Here is an 18,471-nt window from a genome sequence, read left to right on the forward strand (position 1 = left end):
ACAGCACCCCCATGGAGGAGATTAGGCATAAGTAAGAGGAGCAGCTGGAAGAGGAGTTGGGGGCTGGAGTGTGGAGAGAAGCCTTACGGAGGGTGAATGCTTAGCGAAGAAGCCTTATTCAGTTTAAGGTGGCGCACAGGGCCCACATGACAATGTCGAGGATGTGTTGGTTCTTCTTGGGAGTGGAGGATAGGTGTAGGCAGTGTGCGGGGGCGGGGGGGGGGGGGGGTCAGCGAACCATGTCCATATGTTCTGGGTTTGCCCGAAGTTGGGGGAGATTCTGGAAGGGCTTTTTAGAGGTTGTGGCAAAAGGATTTGGGGGCAGAGATAACTCAGAGTCCAGAGATAGCAATATTTGGAGTGGCGGAGGACCCAGGAGTGCAGGTGGGGAAAGAGTTTTGGCCTTTGCTTCCCTGATAGCCTGGAGACGGATTTTGTTGTTCTAGCGGGACTCGGAGTCGCTGATGGCCGGGGTATGCGCGAGCGACTTGGCAGAATGTCTGCAGCTGGAAAAGATCATGTTCACCACTCATGGGGCAGAGGAGGGGTTCACTTCGAGGTGGAAGCTGTTTATTGACTTTAACGCATCGGCGGGATAGGAGGGTGGGGTGGCGGGTGATTGTGAGTTTCATTTGGTTTGTGCTGTAGTCTCTGGTTGTGGGGAGTGGTGGGGGGGGAGGGAGACGATAGGTTGGAAAAGGAAGATGGATGCCGGGGTTGGCGAAGGGGTGGTGTCTGAGGGGAAGGTGGGGTTTTGTGGCCTGGTATATGGTTGGGGCTTGTATTTCTGTTGTCCTTTTTGCCATTTTGTGTTTGTAAATATTTTAAAATGCCTTCAATAACATGTTTTCCAAACACAAAGATGAGGAATTATGGTCCCTGTGATTACACAAGTAAAGGGACATTAACAAGATATCAACAGAGATGACTCTTTATACATTCTCTAACTTTGACCACAAGGGGCTGGCCTACCTTTCAGCTACAATGCTTCAAACATGTAGTGACAGCTTTCCAATAAACCAGTCAAGAAGTTTTACAAACAATATTCAGGGCCGGACAGGAAGCTCAGGACACACACTAAACCCAGAATAACAAACTTGATTTAATCTACACCAATTCCTTTTGGAAAACGTACCTTTTCCAAATTATCGATTAACTTTAATATCCGGAAGACCATGGGATATTACTATCATGCCTATGGTTTCACAAAGTGCTCCAAATGGGCAAAGCCAGTTGATGCGACCATCAATTCACACGAGACGAAGAGTTGAAGTGAACAGTGGTTTTAATCAGCTAGATCTGTGCCTGCCTGCGACTGCTCTGTACTGAGTGCCGCCTACAGGCTGCAGATCTATATACACCTTCCCTGAGGGGGCGGAGCCATAGGCGGAGCCCACAAGGGTATCAACATAATACAATACAGTGTAATGCAATACAATGGTGAATGGTAGCAGTAATACATTCACCACAATCACCCCCTGTTAAAAAATTGAAGTCCAGCGGGGGTGAAGTGGGCTCCAGATCGAGTTTGTCCGGCTCCTCGATCGTTCGCTGCGATCATCTGAGCTCTGACTTCACTGTGGGCACGGGTGTTGAACCCGTCGCTGCGGGCACGGGTGTTGGGCTCAGGGGAACCGACGGGTGCCAGATCCCGGAGGGAGACTGTATCTTATCGGTCGTCGTGGTGCGCCACGTAGGCATACTGAGGGTTGGCGTGAAGGAGCTGGACCCTCTCGACCAGGGGTCGGACTTATGGCTCCTCATGTGCTTTCAGAGGAGGACAGGCCCCGGCGTTGTCAGCCAGGATGGAAGCGAGATCCCATAGGTGGATTTCCTGGGGAAGACAAACAGATGGTCATGAGGGGTCTCATTCGTGGCTGTGCAGGGGAGTTACCTAATTGAGTGGAGCACGTTGGGGAGGACCTCCAGCCAGCGGGAAACTGGGAGACTTCTAGACCATAGGGCCAGAAGGACGGCCTTCCATACTGTTGCGTTCTCCCTCTCCACCTATCCGTTTCCCCGTGGGTTGTAACTGGTAGTCCTGCTCGAGGCAATGCCCTTACCGAACAGGTACTGACGCAGTTCGTCGCTCATAAACGAGGAGCCCCGGTCACTGTGGACGTAAGTGGGGAAACCGAACAGGGTGAAGATGCTATGCAGAGCCTTAATGACAGTGGCCGCGGTCATGTTGGGGCATGGGATTGCAAAGGGGAAACGGGAGTGCACGTCAACGACGTTAAGAAAATACACGTTACGGTCAGTGGAGTGGAGGGGCCCTTTGAAATCGACGCTGAGGCGTTCAAAGGGGCGGGTTGCCTTCACAAGGTGGGCCTTGTCTAGCTGATAGAAGTGCAGCTTGCACTCCGCGCAGACTTGGCAGTCCCTGGTCATGGCCCTGACCTCCTCGGTGGAGTAGGGCAGGTTGCGGGCTTTGATGAAGTTGAGAAGCCGGGTGACCTCCGGGTGACAGAGGTCATTGTGGATGGCCTGGAGTCGGTCATCTTGCGCGCTGGCGCATGTGCCGCGGGACAGGGCATCTGGGGGCTCGTTGAGCTTCCCCAGATGATACACAATATCGTAATTATAGGTGGAGTTCGATTCTCCACCTCAAGATTTTATCATTCTTGATCTTGCCCCGCTGTGTGTTGTTGAACATAAAGGCTACCGATCGTTGGTCGGTGACGAGGGTGAACCTCCTACCAGCCAGGTAGTGCCTCCAATGCCGCACAGCTTCCACAATGGCTTGAGCTTCTTTGTCGACCGAGGAATGTTGAATCTCGGAGGCGTTGAGGGTACGGGAAAAAAAGGCCACGGGCCTGCCTGCCTAGTTAAGGGTAGCAGCCAGGGCGACATCTGACGCGTCACACTCCACCTGGAAGAAGATGGACCCGTCCACCGCGTGCATCGTGGCCTTGGTAATGTCTGCCTTGATGCGGCTGAAGGCCAGGCGGGCCTCAGTCGTCAGGGGGAAGATGGTGGCTTTGATAAGTGGGCGGGCTTTGTCCGCATAGTTGGGGACCCGCTGGGCATAGTATGAAAAGAACCCGAGGCATCTTTTCAGGGCCTTGGGGTAGTGGGGGAGGGGGAGTTGCAGGAGGGGGCGCATACGGTCGGGGTTGGGCCTTCGGACTCCGTTTTCCACGGCATAGCCGAGGATGGTTAATCGGATTGTGCGGAAAACACATTTCCTCTTGTTGTAGGTGAGATTGAGGGCTTGAGCGGTTTGGAGGAACTTCTGACGGTTAGCGTCGTGGTCCTGCTGATCATGGCCGCAGATGGTGACGTTATCCAAGTACAGAAATGTGGCCCGCAGCCCATACTGGTCCACCATTCAGTCCATCGTTCTTTGGAAGACCGAGACCCCGTTTGTGACACCGAAGAGAACCCTGAGGAAGTGAAAGAACCGGCCGTATGCCTCAAATGCATGGTGGCCCCCATGAGTCGCACGTATCGGGTAGGGTTAAGGATGGCGGCCCCCGCGGGTAGCACGGATGATGCGTCAGAAGGGTGCGGTACCGGCAGGCACGCAGCCACGCTGCGGGGTCTCCGGGCCTGTAAGTCTGTGAGCCGGGCCTGCGATTTAGGAGCTTTGGTTCTGGCCAGGCAGAATTTGGCATAGTGTCCTTTCTTGCCGCAGTCGCTACAGATCGCGTTCCGAGCCGGGCAGCGCTACCTGAGGTGCTGGTTCTGGCCGCAGAAATAGCAGGGCAGCTCCCGGGTTGGGCGGGCAGGCGGGTGGCACAGGCCTGGGACACCCTCTGGTTGGATGTCCACGAGGGAATTGCGTGGTCGGAGGGAAACCATTGAGGCTCTGGAAAGCTACTTCTAAGGAGGTGGATAGTTTTACCGTCTCTTCTAGGTCGAGGGCGCCCTTTTCGAGCAGGTGCTGTCTGACATAGTTGGACTGGACTCCAGCCACATAGGTGTTCCGGATGGCGAGTTCCATATGCTGCGAGGCCGTGACGTCCTTGTAATTGCAGTTTTGAGCGAGTAACCTCAGGTCGCGTAGGTATTCCTCCAGCGATTCCCTGGGACATTGACGACGAGCGGTGAGGAGATGCCGCGCGAACGCTTCGTTCACTGGCCTCACGTAGTGTCTTTTCAGGATCGCGACCGCGTCTGCGTACGTGGTCGCTTCCTCGATAAATACGGAGATTCGGTGGCTCACCCGAGAGTTGAGGACACTCAGTTTCTGTGCCTCTGTGACGGCAGGCGAGGAGGAGGTGGCGAGGTAGGTCTCAAAACAGCGGAGCCAGTGCAAAAAGATTCCTTTGGCTTCAACCGCCTGTGGGTCGAGTTCCAGTCGATCAGGTTTGAGGGCGGCTTCCATAGCGATATCTTAGCTGTATTAAATTGATGCGACCATCAATTCACACGAGACGAAGAGTTGAAGTGAACAGTGGTTTTAATCAGCTAGATCTGTGCCTGCCTGCGACTAACTGTACTGAATGCCGCCTAGAGGCTGCAGATCTATATACCTTCCCTGAGGGGGCGGAGCCATAGGCGGAGCCCACAAGGACATCATTATAATACAATACAATGTAATGCAATACAATGGTGAATGGTAGCAGTAATACATTCACCACACCAGTCAACATGCATTCAGTCAATGTTTGGCCCAGATCCCCAGGTCAATAGATAAAAATAGCTCACATTCTATTTCCATTACCTCTGTACTCCAAAATTGAATAGAACCATCCTGATGTGCGGACAACAGAATGGGGTCAGGTTGCAAGAGAAGGTGCGGTACCACATTAAGATCATCATGTGGAACTGATGGCATGTCTATGTCTAGCAATTAAAAAAAGAAACAGTGAATCAGAGTGTGCATTTCCAAGGCGCAGTGTGTAAAAATAGACAACAACAACTGTGGATACACTTGGCCTGAGGAGCAGGCTTCTTCTAGGTATCTCTTTCTATTTTTTGGTCAGATGGTTAGTGCATTTGCTTATTTAGTGCATCATCTACATTTTTGAAAATCCAGGAGCTTTTTCTGCTTTTGCATGGTCAAGCTTTAAGGCATATCTTGTTCAAGCAGAGCTGGCAGCAAGGTACCTTTCCACCGGTGAGACCTTGGAAAATGTACTATTTCATTCCAGTTCCATCTATTTGATCACTTTGCATCAAAGTGGCAAAGCTTGGAGTCCTTTTCGGAGCACTCCACATGACACTTCTCGACTTGGAGGGTGACAAGCTGTTCTTTCGGGCCAAGACAAGGCATGTGTGACTATATATGTGATCCGATATACGCGTTCATTTTTATCCCGTTCCGACATTTTTTATCCCAGGTGGGTTTTCACAGGGCATGTCTTTGGCATGGGTGTGAAGGTCTTATCTCCAATGAACATTTACTCCATCTGAACCCTTCAGACCAATCATAACATATGCCAAGCAAATAGCACAGACCTCTTTTTCACGGGGTGACAAACTGATAAGTGGAAAGGAGTCACAGCACTAAACCTAACTCAGGTGAAGGGGCTGCCAAAAGTGCATAACGTTGTATAACAACATTCTGTCTAATTGGTGAGTTTCTTTTATATTCTTTCATGGGACGTGGGAATTCCTATTTACTTTTATGATATAATGTGCATGTACCTTTAAGGGTGCATATCTTGACCTGCTGGCAATCACGACCACTGAGGCAGTGTGATGCAATAGTCCCATGACTCTGAAACTCAGCACACAGAGCAGCTTGTAGAAGTCAGACATGCATACCTAGCCTCCAAGTTAATATGGTAAGCATCATCTTCAAATGAAGGACCCACATTATAGTTTTACCAATCTTTGTCTTATGAATGGTATATTTATGTTGAATAGAAGAATGCCAGGTAAAGATGTCAGATTTCCTTCCCAAGAGGGGATCAGTGGGTCAAATGGGTTTTTGCAACAATTGATGGTAGCTTTGTGCTTATTGAGGCCAGCTTTCAATTCCAGATTTTTATTAATTACTTTAATTTAAATTTGAACCCATATTCCCAGCGCATTAGCCTGGACCTCTGGATTACTAATCCAGTGATGTTACTATTACACCCCTGCTATTCTGTGGGAAGGGTTCCCTAGCTGTGTCAAAGATGGAAATTCGTCTTCCAGCTATTGCATGCAAGTAGCTCATTACCGTTACTCTCTAATTTCCACACAGACTCATTTAGTGGCCCTACCACCTTTGTCTTCCTTTCATTTAATGTTTGCCTGGCGCTTGGTTCCCTCTGTCTTGCCCCATAGTTTAAAAAAAAGGATGATTTTCCAGTTAGGTTTTTATGATCGCTAAAGGCCTATTAAAATATGTCTCTTGACAGGTTAGCATGGGTGTCTGGAATGCATGTGGAAGTCTAAGGTTATTGATGGGCAAGCTTTTAATATTCTCATAACATTTAAGAGAATATTTTGACTAATTTTAATATTCTCATTTATTTTTAACAATTCTCTTCATTTGCCCATTATATCTTCAGAGATATTGGATCCTGCATTTCCTGGTCTACCTTAATGCTTTCCTATTGGGGGGCAGCACGGTGGCGTAGTGAGTAGCACTGCTGCCTCACGGCACCGAGGTCCCAGGTTCAATCCTGGCTCTGGGTCACTGTCCGTGTGGAGTTTGCACATTCTCCTCGTGTTTGCGTGGGTTTCGCCCCCACAACCCAAAGATGTGCAGGTTAGGCGGATTGGCCACGCTAAATTGCCCCTTAATTGGAAAAAATAAATTGGGTACTCTAAATTTTTTTTTTTTTAAATGCATTCCTATTGAAAATTTGACTTGTTTGTTAAATTTGACCAGAAGTCAGAAGGGTATTTCATAGAATTTACAGTGCAGAAGGAGGCCATTCGGCCCATCGAGTCTGCACCGGTTCTTGGAAAGAGCACCCCACCCAAGGTCCACACCTCCACCCTATAGCCATAACCCAGCAACCCCACCCAACACTAAGGGCAATTTTGGACACTAAGGGCAATTTATCATGGCCAATCCACCTAACCTGCACATCTTTAGACTGTGGGAGGAAACCGGAGCACCCGGAAGAAACCCACGCACACACGGGGAGGATGTGCAGACTCCGCACAGACAGTGACCCAAGCGGAATTGAACCTGGGACCCTGGAGCTGTGAAGCAATTGTGCTATCCACAATGCTATCGTGCTGCTATGAAATGTATTATTTTCATGAACCTTGTTTCTACCATTCTTTTGCTGGTAAAAAGCCAAATAATTGTTTGAAAGAAGAGTGAATGTCAATCTAGGTAATGTGGACAGGGTTTGGACCCCTTTCTTAACCAGTATCTCAGACACCAAGTGAGGAAGAAAATTGCTGGAGATGGGAAATTTTAATTTTAAAAGGCCCGTAATAAGGTAACACAAAGTAGACTTGCAATTAAGGTTAGGACTTCTAGAGTCAGGAGAGAAAAAGCAAAATGGGCAGCAAGCTGGCTACAGAATAGAAAACAGAGAGTAAATGTTACGATCAACGTTGATGTGGGAAGATCTCAGAATGGATGGACAGCACGGTAGCATTGTGGACAGCACAACTGCTTCACAGCTCCATGGTCCCAGGTTCAATTCCAGCTTGGGTCACTGTCTGTGCGGAGTCTGCACATTCTCCCCGTGTGTGCGTGAGTTTCCTCCGGGTGCTCCGGTTTCCTCCCACAGTCCAAAGATGTGCAGGTTAGGTGGATTGGCCATGATAAATTGCCCTTAGTGTCCAAAATTGCCCTTGGTGTTGGGTGGGGGGTGGGGGGTGGGTGGGGGTAGGGGGGGGTTACTGGGTTATGGGGATAGGGTGGAGGTGTTGACCTTGGGTAGGGTGCTCTTTCCAAGAGCCGGTGCAGACACGCTGGGCCGAATGGCCTCCTTCTGCACTGTAAATTGTACGTATGAACCCTGGCTCAAAAGACCGTGGGCAGGATTTTCCATTTGAGAGGCTAAGGCTGACGCCAGGGCTAATTGGGAGATGTTCCACGGTCCCGATGGGGGTGGAGCCATTCGGGACATGCAAATAAATGAGCAAGGATTCGTGCCACATAGAACTAGTGCATGCCGTCGTGTGATTCGCTGGAGTCAGAAATGTCACTCGAGAGCCTGACAAGCTGCATATAAGCAATCCACTCCCCACACATTCTCATTCCAGCCAAGAAGATGGCACCCCGGAGTGTGGCCCTGAGGTTCGCGGACACAGAGCTCGAGATATTGCTGGATGCCGTGGAGTACAGGCAGAACACCCTGCTCCCTGGGGGGGGGGGGGGAGGAGGCTGCCGCCCTCCTGGGCCTGGGCAGAGGTGGCAGAGACCGTGAGCACCGTGTGCCTCACTGCGAGGACCAAACAGCAGTGCAGAAGGAAGCTGCACAACCTCCTCAAGACGGCCCAGGCGAGCCACCAGCTCAGTGCTCCTGGCACCACTTCCGTCCCACACACCCCAACCCAACACTCTGCCTCCGCACCATGCGGCCACACAGGGCTGACCAGTAGGCAGTGCTGGTTGAGGACCGGCTACCCCCCCAGGCCAGCCAAGGTGAGTCACCACCACCTGGCACATCTGACAACACCCCCCTTCCTTGAACCCCACCCGCCAGCAGTCCGTGCGTACCCCAGCCTGCACCACATGCCAATATACAAACTGCCCGCCATGGCCAGGCGTCTGTACACACAAGCCACTGTCATAATATACACCAGTATATCATGGTGCAGCCACACACTGATGGACACAGTGGGACCAATCAACATACACAAACTGCAGCCAATCACCAGTGAGAGCACACGCATTATAAAGACAGGGGGCATCAGAGTTCCCGCTCATTCGAGTAGCAGCTAGCTAGGAGCACAGAGCTCACAGCCTGCAGACATTCACCATGTGCTGAGTGCATCAACTGGTTCGGAGAAGGCAAAGGTCTTTAGTTAAAGCTGGTATCGTATTTACCCACAGTGCAAATATGTTTAAATACTTAACCTTTTAATAAAATAGTGTTGCACTACTTCAAGTGTTGGTGACCTGTATGAGATCCAGAACACCCAACACATCATGATACCAGGTGTGGTTGCATACTAGCACTTCTTAGACCTACCTGCAAGTGATCTGCCTTCCGCCAGCATTCCGTCATTCTGCAAGATGGACAACATCAGCCTGCCGCTCCGCATCGCCGGCAACCTCGGTGCCAACTGGAAGATTTTCAAACAGCGCTTCCAGCTCTTCCTCGAAGCCATGGACAGGGAGGGCGCCTCGGACACCAGAAAGGTTGCTCTTCTCCTCTCCACGGCTGGGGACCATGCCATTCACATTTTCAACTCTCTCACCTTTGCAGATGACGAAGACGACGAAGTTCAAGATGGTTCTCCTCAAATCTGACACTGCAGCGTAGAGGTGAATGAAAGTTTCAAACACTACGTGATCCAGCAGCGTTTGCAGGGTAAGGACGAACCTTTCCAATCCTTTTTAATGCACTTCCGCATCCTTGCGCAATCTTGCAGCGACGGGCCCACCTCCAGCTCCATGATATGCGACCAGATCGTTTTCGGTGTTTAGTCGGACCCCCTACGTCAGCAGCTCCTCAAAGTAAAGCAACTCACCCTAGCGACCGCCTTAGAGACCTGTGTCCTACATGAAAATGCCACCAGTCGGTACTTCCATTTACAAGCGGCTGAAATGGCGCGGCAAGGTCCCCACGAGGCGGAACGGGTCCAAGTGATTGAACACCTCCAAGGCCTCAGGCCATTTTGTGTGCTTTTCGTGGACTCCCGCGCTTGTATGCACCAAACGAGGGGATGGGGACATGGAGGAACGTAATGCGCAGGCGCGCACCACACAGGACCGCACCGCGCATGCGCGGTGGTGCAGCGAATGTGCTGACGTCACGACGTGCGGCAAGTGTGGCTCCACCCATTTAAAGCGGCAATGCCCCGCAAAATCTCGACAATGCCTACGATGCGGAAGACTTGGCCACTATGCTGCTTTCAGCCAGCCTCGCAGGAATGTTCGGGCAATTCAACCCACGGTCACCGAGTCCGACCTCCCTCACAGCAGTGACACCGAGGACCCGAAGGCGCCTTTTCGAGTCGGTGTCGTAATGTAAAACAGGCTGTCCCCGAAGCAAGGACACCAGCCGCTGGCGGTATACAGCATCGATCCAGACGATGAGTGGTGTACCACCCTGACGGTCAACCGGTCCCAAATACGACTCCGCCTGGACACTGGTGCTTCCGCCAATCTCATGGCGTGGTCTGCTTTCCAAAGCCTTCGTGTCAAACCAACCATTCTCCCATCGGCCTGCCAGCTATTGGACTACAATGGCAATATCATTCCTGCTACCGGCTCATGCCAACTCGAAGTGACGCACAAGTCACGAAAAGCCATCCTTCCTTTTGAGATCGTGGGCTCCTCGAAGGACTCTCTGCTAGGCGCACAGGCGTGCAAATTGCTAAACCTCGTTCAAAGAGTTCACTCTCTCTCTCCTGATGACACGTCTGCTTTCCAGGATGCTGACTTCAGGGCGCAACTCAACGCCATCATCGACCAGCACCCCGACTTCTTCGAAGGCATGGGCACGCTCCCATATACTTACAAGATCATACTCAAACAGAACGCCACGCTTGTGGTGCATGCACCTCGCACAGTCCCAGCACCCCTCAAGGACCGCCTCAAGCAGCAGCTGCAGGACCTCCAAGACCAAGGAGTGATCTCCAGAGTTACGGAACCAACCGACTGGGTTAGTTCCATGGGGTGCGTAAAGAAGCCTTCCAGCGAGCTCAGAATCTGCATTGATCCAAAGGATCTGAATCGCAACATAATGAGGGAGCATTACCCAATCCCAAAGCGTGAAGAGATCACATGCAAGATGGCTCAGGCCAAGCTCTTCACCAAACTTGATGCCTCAAAATGATTCTGGCAAATTCAACTAGACAGATCCAGCAGGAAACTGTGTACCTTTAACACCCCTTTTGGCAGATATTGTTACAACAGGATGTCGTTTGGGATCATATCGGATTCAGAAGTGTTCCACAGGATCATGGAACAAATGATGGAAGGCATTGAAGGTGTTTGCGTCTATGTTGACGACATAATCATTTGGTCCACCACCCCGCAGGAGCATATCAGTCACCTCCAGCGCGTGTTCAAACGCATACGGGAGCAGGGCCTACGCATCAACAGAGCCAAATGCTCCTTCGGCCAGACAGAACTCAAGTTCCTAGGGGACCACATCTCCCAGTTGGGTGTGCGGCCGGATGCGGACAAGGTGGCTGCCATCACAGCCATGAAAAAGCTAGAGGACAAGAAGGCGGTCCTCCGATTTCTGGGCATGGTCAACTTCCAAGGGACGTTCATCCCTAACCTCGCCTCTCATACCACAGCTCTCAGGAACGTGGTCAGGAAGACGAGAGACTTCCAATGGCTTCCTGCCCACGAGAGCGAATGGACAGAACTTAAAACCAAACTTAACACGGCCCCGGTATTGGCCTTTTTTGATCCAACGAAAGAGACAAAAATTTTGACCGATGCCAGCCAATCTGACATTGGGGCAGTGCTCCTGCAACGCGATGAGGCCTCATCATGGGCCCCCGTTGCATATGCGTCACGCACCATGACCCCCATGGAACAGCGCTACGCGCAGATAGAAAAGGAGCGCCTGGGCCTGTTGACCGGTGTCGTCAAATTTCATGATTATGTGAACGGCCTTCCCCAATTCACCGTCGAGACCGACCATCGCCCGCTGGTCAATATAATACAAAAAGACTTGAACGACATGACGCCTAGCCTCCAGCGCATTCGGCTCAAACTCCGGCGATACGACTTTCAGCTCGTATACGTCCCGGGCAAAGACCTGATCATAGCCGATGCTCTGTCCAGGGCAGTCAACACCCCGTGTGACCCAGCGGGATTCATCTGCCAGGTTGATGCCCATGTGGCCTTTGTGGTCTCCAATCTACCGGCCACGGATGAACGCCTCATCCAAATTCACCGCGAGACTGCGGCTGACCCCCTGCTACAGTGTGTCATGCGTCACCTAACAGACGGGTGGCTCAAGGGCCAATGCCCGCAGTTCTACATCAGAGACGATCTGACGGTAGTCGATGGTGTCCTCCTGAAGCTGGACCGCATTGTTATCCCGCACAGCATGCGCCAGCTCATCTTGGAACAGCTACACGAGGGCCATCTTGGCGTGGAGAAGTGCCGCCGACGGACCCGAGAGGCAGTGTACTGGCCTGGCATCAATGATGACATCGCCAACACAGTGCTCAACTACCCCACCTGTTAGCGGTTCCAGCCAGACCAACCATGTGAGACCCTACAGCTCCATGAGTTGGTCACGTCCCCTTGGTCCAAGGTCGGCATCGACCTGTTCCACGCGCTGGGCGGGGACTATGTTTTGATTGTGGACTATTTTTCAAACTACCCGCGCAAGCCAGGAATGGTCCAACTTTGCCAGGAGGTACAACTTTGTGCACGTGACATCCAGTCCCCTGTACCCCCAATCCAATGGCAAAATGGAGAAGGGCGTCCACATAGTGAAACGGCTCCTCTGCAAGGCTGCCGATGCGGGATCCGACTTCTATCTCGCTGTTATAACCTGCCTACTTACCATTGGCTGGGGACTAATGACAATCCCACAATCCTGTGGGAGTATGAGCTTCCCCAATGAGGGGGGCGGAGAAACCATTAGTAAACTCCTAGTATAAATAATGCTGGCCAGTTCAGGAACCAGCAGGAAGGAGTAAGCAGCAAGAGAAGTTACTACTACTGTTATATATATATGTTATTGTAAATAAATGTTATTACTTTGTATCCTTAAAACTCGTGCTGGATTCTTCGTGGCCCTCACAAAACTGGCGACGAAGGTTAAAGGGAATAGCTGTCTACACTGCTGAAGCCACCTCCCTGGATTTTTGTTGGATACAGGTTGGAAGTTGTTTTCTATTATACCATGCCTCTGTACGGACGTTTGGATATTTTTGATGCTGCGCTGGAAAGCTGGAACCAGTACACACAACGGATGCGTTACTATTTCCGGGCAAACAATATCACCGAAAACGAGCGCCAGGTGGTCATATTGCTCACCGTTTGCGGCACGCATACGTTTGGGGTGATTAGGAGCCTTACATACCCAGCTGCGCCGGACACCAAAACGTTGGGGCAACATAGTGGGGCAACATTTTAACCCAACCCCGCCCACGATAGTCCAGCGTTACCGGTTTAATACCGCTGAGAGGACCCCTGGAGAATCCCTTGCCAATTTTCTATCCAGGCTACGCAGGATTGCAGAGTACTGTGACTATGGTGAGACCTTGTCAGAAATGTTACGCGACCGTTTGGTTTGCGGTATTAACAATGCGGCCACCCAGAGAAAGTTGTTAGCTGAGCCAACATTGACTTTTCAACAGGCCATTCAAATAGTATTGTCCCGAGAGAGCACAGAACGAGGAGTGCAGGAGCTACAGGGAATGGAAGTTAACGCCTTGGGGCGCAACCCCTTCCATCCGAAAACGTCCCCCCGCACTCCTGCGGTACCTTGGGCGAGGCAACGTCCGGACCGACGCCAGTGGCCGTCGGACATTCCTCCCCGAAGGGAGCCTTCTCCAGAACCAATGGATGAGGAGCCATGTCCGTGTCAGACTTGTAGGCGCCGACCCCGTCGCGGACGGCGGTCCTGGGGGCGCCAGAGGTGCCGTCGTTCTGACCGAAACTGGGACCAGCCCAGGGGCCGTAACTGGGACCAGCCCAGGGGCCGTATCTTCCATGTGGATGAACCTGCGGCGACTACTACTGAGGACGTGGAGACGGAGGACGACTGCCTGCAGCTGCATTGTGTGGCAGCTCCCCGTGTGGCCTCCATTAAGGTGACAGTACGGGTCAATGGCCACCCGCTTGAGATGTAGTTGGATACTGGCGCAGCGGTCTCCGTGATCGCCCAGAGGACATTCGACCGCATCAAGCAGGGTATACAGACCATTACATTAACCGACTCACAGGCCAGGTTGGCCACCTACACGGGGGAACCACTGGACATTGCAGGAACTACAATGACCCCTGTTGTTTATGGACGCCAGGAGGGGCGTTTCCCACTTATCGTGGTGCGCGGCCATGGGCCCAGCCTGTTGGGTTGGGACTGGTTGCGCCATTTGCGGTTGCAATGGCAGCACATCCTCCAAACAGTTTCTGAAGGGTTAACTGAGGTGCTAGGACGATACCCAGATGTATTCCAGCCTGATTTGGGGAAAATAAAAGGGGCCGTAGCCCGTATCCAAGTCGAACCAGGAGCCATGCCGCGCTATTTCCGGGCGCGCCCTGTGCCTTACGCCTTGCTCGAGAAGGTAGAAGGGGAGCTCACTCGTTTGGAGAGTTTGGGTATTATCAGGCCCGTCCGTTTTGCTGACTGGGCAGCACCAATTGTACCTGTAATGAAGCCAGATGCCACAGTTCGCTTGTGTGGCGACTATAAACTTACAGTGAATACGGTTTCCCGACTCAACCGATATCCAATGCCTCGCAACGAGGATCTCTACGCGAAACTTGCAGGTGGACTCTCGTTCATAAAATTAGATATGAGTCGCACCTACCTGCAGTTGGAGCTGGACCCTGCCTCCCGACCATATGTAACGATTAATACACACCGGGGCCTGTATGAATATACATGGTTGCCCTTTGGAGTATCCTCTGCCTGCGCAATTTTTCAACGTGTTATGGAGGGCATTTTGAGAGGTTTACCACGTGTGGCTGTCTACTTAGATGACGTTTTGATTACAGGGATGTCGGAGCAGGAACATTTGGAAAATCTGGAGGCTGTCCTTAGACGCCTTTCGCAGGCTGGAGTCCGTTTACGTCGCACAAATTGCGTATTGCAGGCAAAGGAGGTAGTCTACCTAGGTTATCGGGTGGACCGCGAAGGTTTGCACCCCGTCGCAGAGAAGGTGCATGCAATTCAACATGCCCCCGCCCCGACTGACACTTCGCATCTTCGTTCTTTTCTCGGTCTCGTAAACTATTATGGGAAGTTCCTCCCCAATCTGGCAACTACGCTGGCCCCTTTGCACCTTCTGCTAAAGGAAAATCACACCTGGGTTTGGGGTCAGCCGCAAGAAACCGCTTTCCGGCGGGTAAAGCAACAATTGTCGTCGTCTGGGTTACTAACCCACTATGATCCTGGAAAGCCTTTGCTCGTCACATGTGATGCATCCCCGTATGATATTGGGGCCGTCCTGTCCCACAAGATGGAGAACGGGGCCGAGCGACCGATAGCTTTCGCCTCCCGCACATTGACTGCAGCGGAGAAAAAGTACGCGCAGATCGAGAAGGAGGGCCTGGCAGTGGTTTTTGCAGTGAAACGCTTCCACCAGTACATGTATGGCCGCCACTTCACTATCGTGACTGATCATAAGCCTCTGCTGGGACGTTTCAGAGAGGATAAGCCAATACCGCCCATTGCTTCTGCACGGATCCAGCGCTGGGTTTTGTTGCTTGCTGCATACGAGTATTCTCTGGAGCACAAACCAGGTACGCAGATACCAAATGCCGACGCACTGAGCCGATTGCCTTTATCGACCGGCCCCATGTCGACCCCCACGACCGGTGAGGTGGTTGCAACCCTAAATTTTATGGACACCTTGCCTGTCACGGCATCACAGATCCGTGAGTGGACCCAGACGGAGCCAGTCCTGTCAAAGGTTCGGCACATAGTCCTGTATGGTGGGCAGCACAGACAGCTCCCAGGCGAGTTGTGGGCATTTTCCTCCAAGCTGTCAGAATTCAGCGTGGAAGACGTCATCCTCTTGTGGGGGACGCGTGTGATTGTCCCGGAAAAAGGCCAGGAGCTGATACTAACAGACTTGCACAATGGGCATCCAGGTGTGACCAAAATGAAAATGTTGGCCCGGAGTTATGTCTGGTGGCCAGGCCTCGACACCGACATTGAGAAAGTGGCCCAAAACTGCTCCATTTGCCAGGAGCATCAGAAGCTTCCGCCGGCCGCGCCCCTACATCACTGGGAATGGCCAGGGCAGCCTTGGGCACGCTTGCATGCAGATTTTGCAGGCCCTTTTCAAGGATCCATGTTCCTTCTACTAATTGACGCCCAGTCTAAATGGCTAGAGGTGCATAAGATGCAGGGGACAACGTCCTGCGCAACAATTGAAAAGATGCGTTTATCGTTTAGTACGCATGGCCTCCCCGAGGTGCTGGTCACGGATAACGGCACTCCATTCACGAGTGAGGAGTTTGCGAGGTTCACGAAGATGAACGGCATCCGCCATATCCGCACTGCCACTTACCACCCGGGTTCAAATGGGTTGGCAGAGCGCGCAGTGCAGACATTCAAAAGAGGCCTAAAGAAGCAGTCTTCCGGATCAATGGACACGAGACTGGCTCGCTTTTTGTTTACCACCCATGCAGTGACTGGGGTAGCTCCCGTAGAACTCCTAATGGGCTGGAGACTTTGCACCCGCCTTAGTATGGTTTTCCCGGACATTGGCGCAAAAGTACGCCGCACACAAGAACGGCAGGGACAGGGATTTTCTCGGCATCAGCCAATTCGGCAGTTTGCGCCCGGTGACCCAGTGTTCGTTCAGAATTTTGCTGGTGGTGCCCAATGGGTTCCTTACAAGGGCCTCCAGTTGCTGAGCAAACACGGCTACCATTATTTATTCTACACACCATAACCCTCTCTATGCAGAATAGAATCACAGTTGGAATTGAAACAAACATCCACACATACAAACACCTCTGTCCAGCATGAATCTAACAACAGGTTTTACTCTTCCAGGCACAGTAAAGTCAAACTAAACACACTTAAAGCTATACTTTATTTCTAAAGTTTAGCAATATAAAGATAAATCCCTTAAAACTAGGTTTGTTTTCCTGACAGTGCAGATTAGGGAAAGCAACTTAGACTGGTAAAAGATGGGAAATGATGTTCAATAGGGCCAATGATATTCACAAGTTACATACTTTATAAGGACTTGGAACACAGAAGCGGAACTTCAAAAATTAGGGATGACAACAAATTGGGGTTATGGTGTAAAAGTGGAGAAAATCAAGATTAAAAAATTTAATTTTCTGACCGAATTTTGAGATGCGAATTAGTATATCACTGAGAAAAGTCAGTGTTTATCTATGTGATTAGAGGGGAGGAATGGGGTATAGAAGAGGTCACTTCAAAGTGGAAAGATAAGGCTTTATTAATTGATCACACAATGACTGGACTATTCCTCCCTGGTTTGCATATCTTTTGTCACAGTATACCAATTGAAAATATACAGAACTAAGAACTGGGGTTGCAAGTTACCCTTCTGGGTTTTGGGATACCCTCGCATTTCACAAATGGAAAAGTGAGCAGCATAATCAAATACTCCTCTCATCCGGGTTATTCACTCTTCCTGGAGTCTGCACGTCCTCCCCGTGTCTGCGTGGGTTTCCTCCGGGTGCTCCGGTTTCCTCCCACAATCCAAAGATGTGCAGGTTAGGTGAATTGGCCAATGATAAATTGCCCTTAATGTCCAAATTGCCCTTGGTGTTGGGTGAAGGTGTTGAGTTTGGGTAGGGTGCTCTTTCCAAGAGCCGGTGCAGACTCAAAGGGCCGAATGGCCTCCTTCTGCACTGTAAATTCAATGATAATCTATGATTAATCTAGGACAAAGGTTCGGCACAACATCGTGGGCCGAAGGGCCTGTTCTGTGCTGTATTTTCTATGTTCTATGTTCTATGTTCCAACTTCTTCCTTCGGCAATGAGATACAAAAGTCTGCAAACATGCACTAACAAGTTCAAAAAAAAATCTTTGCCGATGTTATCAGACTCCTGCATGACTCTCTTATGGACTGAACTGCTCTCTTCACACATCTTCTCTACTGAGTAGTACTACACTCTGTATGCTCACCCGATGCCTATGTATTTCATTGTGCATTTATGTATGTCCTATGTTTTTCCATGTATGGAACGATCTGTCTGTACTGTACACAGAATAATACTTTTCACTGAACCTCAGTACATGTGGCAATAAATCAAATCAATCAATCATCAGCAGGGTGCTTAATAATAGTAAATACGGGCAGCACGGTAGCATAGTGGTTAGCACAGTTGCTTCACAGCTCCAGGGTCCCAGTTTCGATTCCCGGCTTGGGTCACTGTCTGTGCGGAATCTGCACGTTCTGCCAGTGTGTGCGTGGTTTTCCTTCGGGTGCTCCGGTTTCCTCCCACAGTCCATAGATGTGCGGGTTAGGCGGAATGGCCATGCTAAATTGCCCTTAGTGTCCAAAAAGGTTAAGTGCGGTTACTAGGTTATGGGGATAGGGTGGAGGTGTGGCCTTGGGTAGGGTGCTCTTTCCAAGGGCTGGTGCAGACTTGATGGGCCAAATGGCCTCCTTCGGCACTGTAAATTCTATGATTCTATGGTACACAGCTCCAGGGTCCCGGGCTCGATTCCCAGCTTGGGTCACTGTCTGTGGAGTCTGCACGTTCTCCCAGTGTCTGGATGGGCTTCCTCCAGGTGCTCCGGTTCCTCTCACAAGT

The 18,471-nt window shown here is 51.1% G+C and overlaps 1 protein-coding gene across 1 annotated transcript in view; it reads right to left on the reverse strand.

Annotated features, from left to right (window-relative positions):
• Positions 1–18,471, reverse strand: part of LOC140426522 (WD repeat-containing protein 64-like) — a 227,758-nt gene that overhangs the window by 38,521 nt on the left and 170,766 nt on the right. The window contains exon 20 of the mRNA XM_072511402.1: positions 4,670–4,791. Coding sequence (XP_072367503.1) covers positions 4,670–4,791 — 122 coding nt within the window. The remainder of the gene's footprint in view (positions 1–4,669; positions 4,792–18,471) is intronic.

The sequence above is a fragment of the Scyliorhinus torazame genome, chromosome 1 (assembly GCF_047496885.1).
Source record: "Scyliorhinus torazame isolate Kashiwa2021f chromosome 1, sScyTor2.1, whole genome shotgun sequence".
NCBI lineage: Eukaryota > Metazoa > Chordata > Chondrichthyes > Carcharhiniformes > Scyliorhinidae > Scyliorhinus > Scyliorhinus torazame.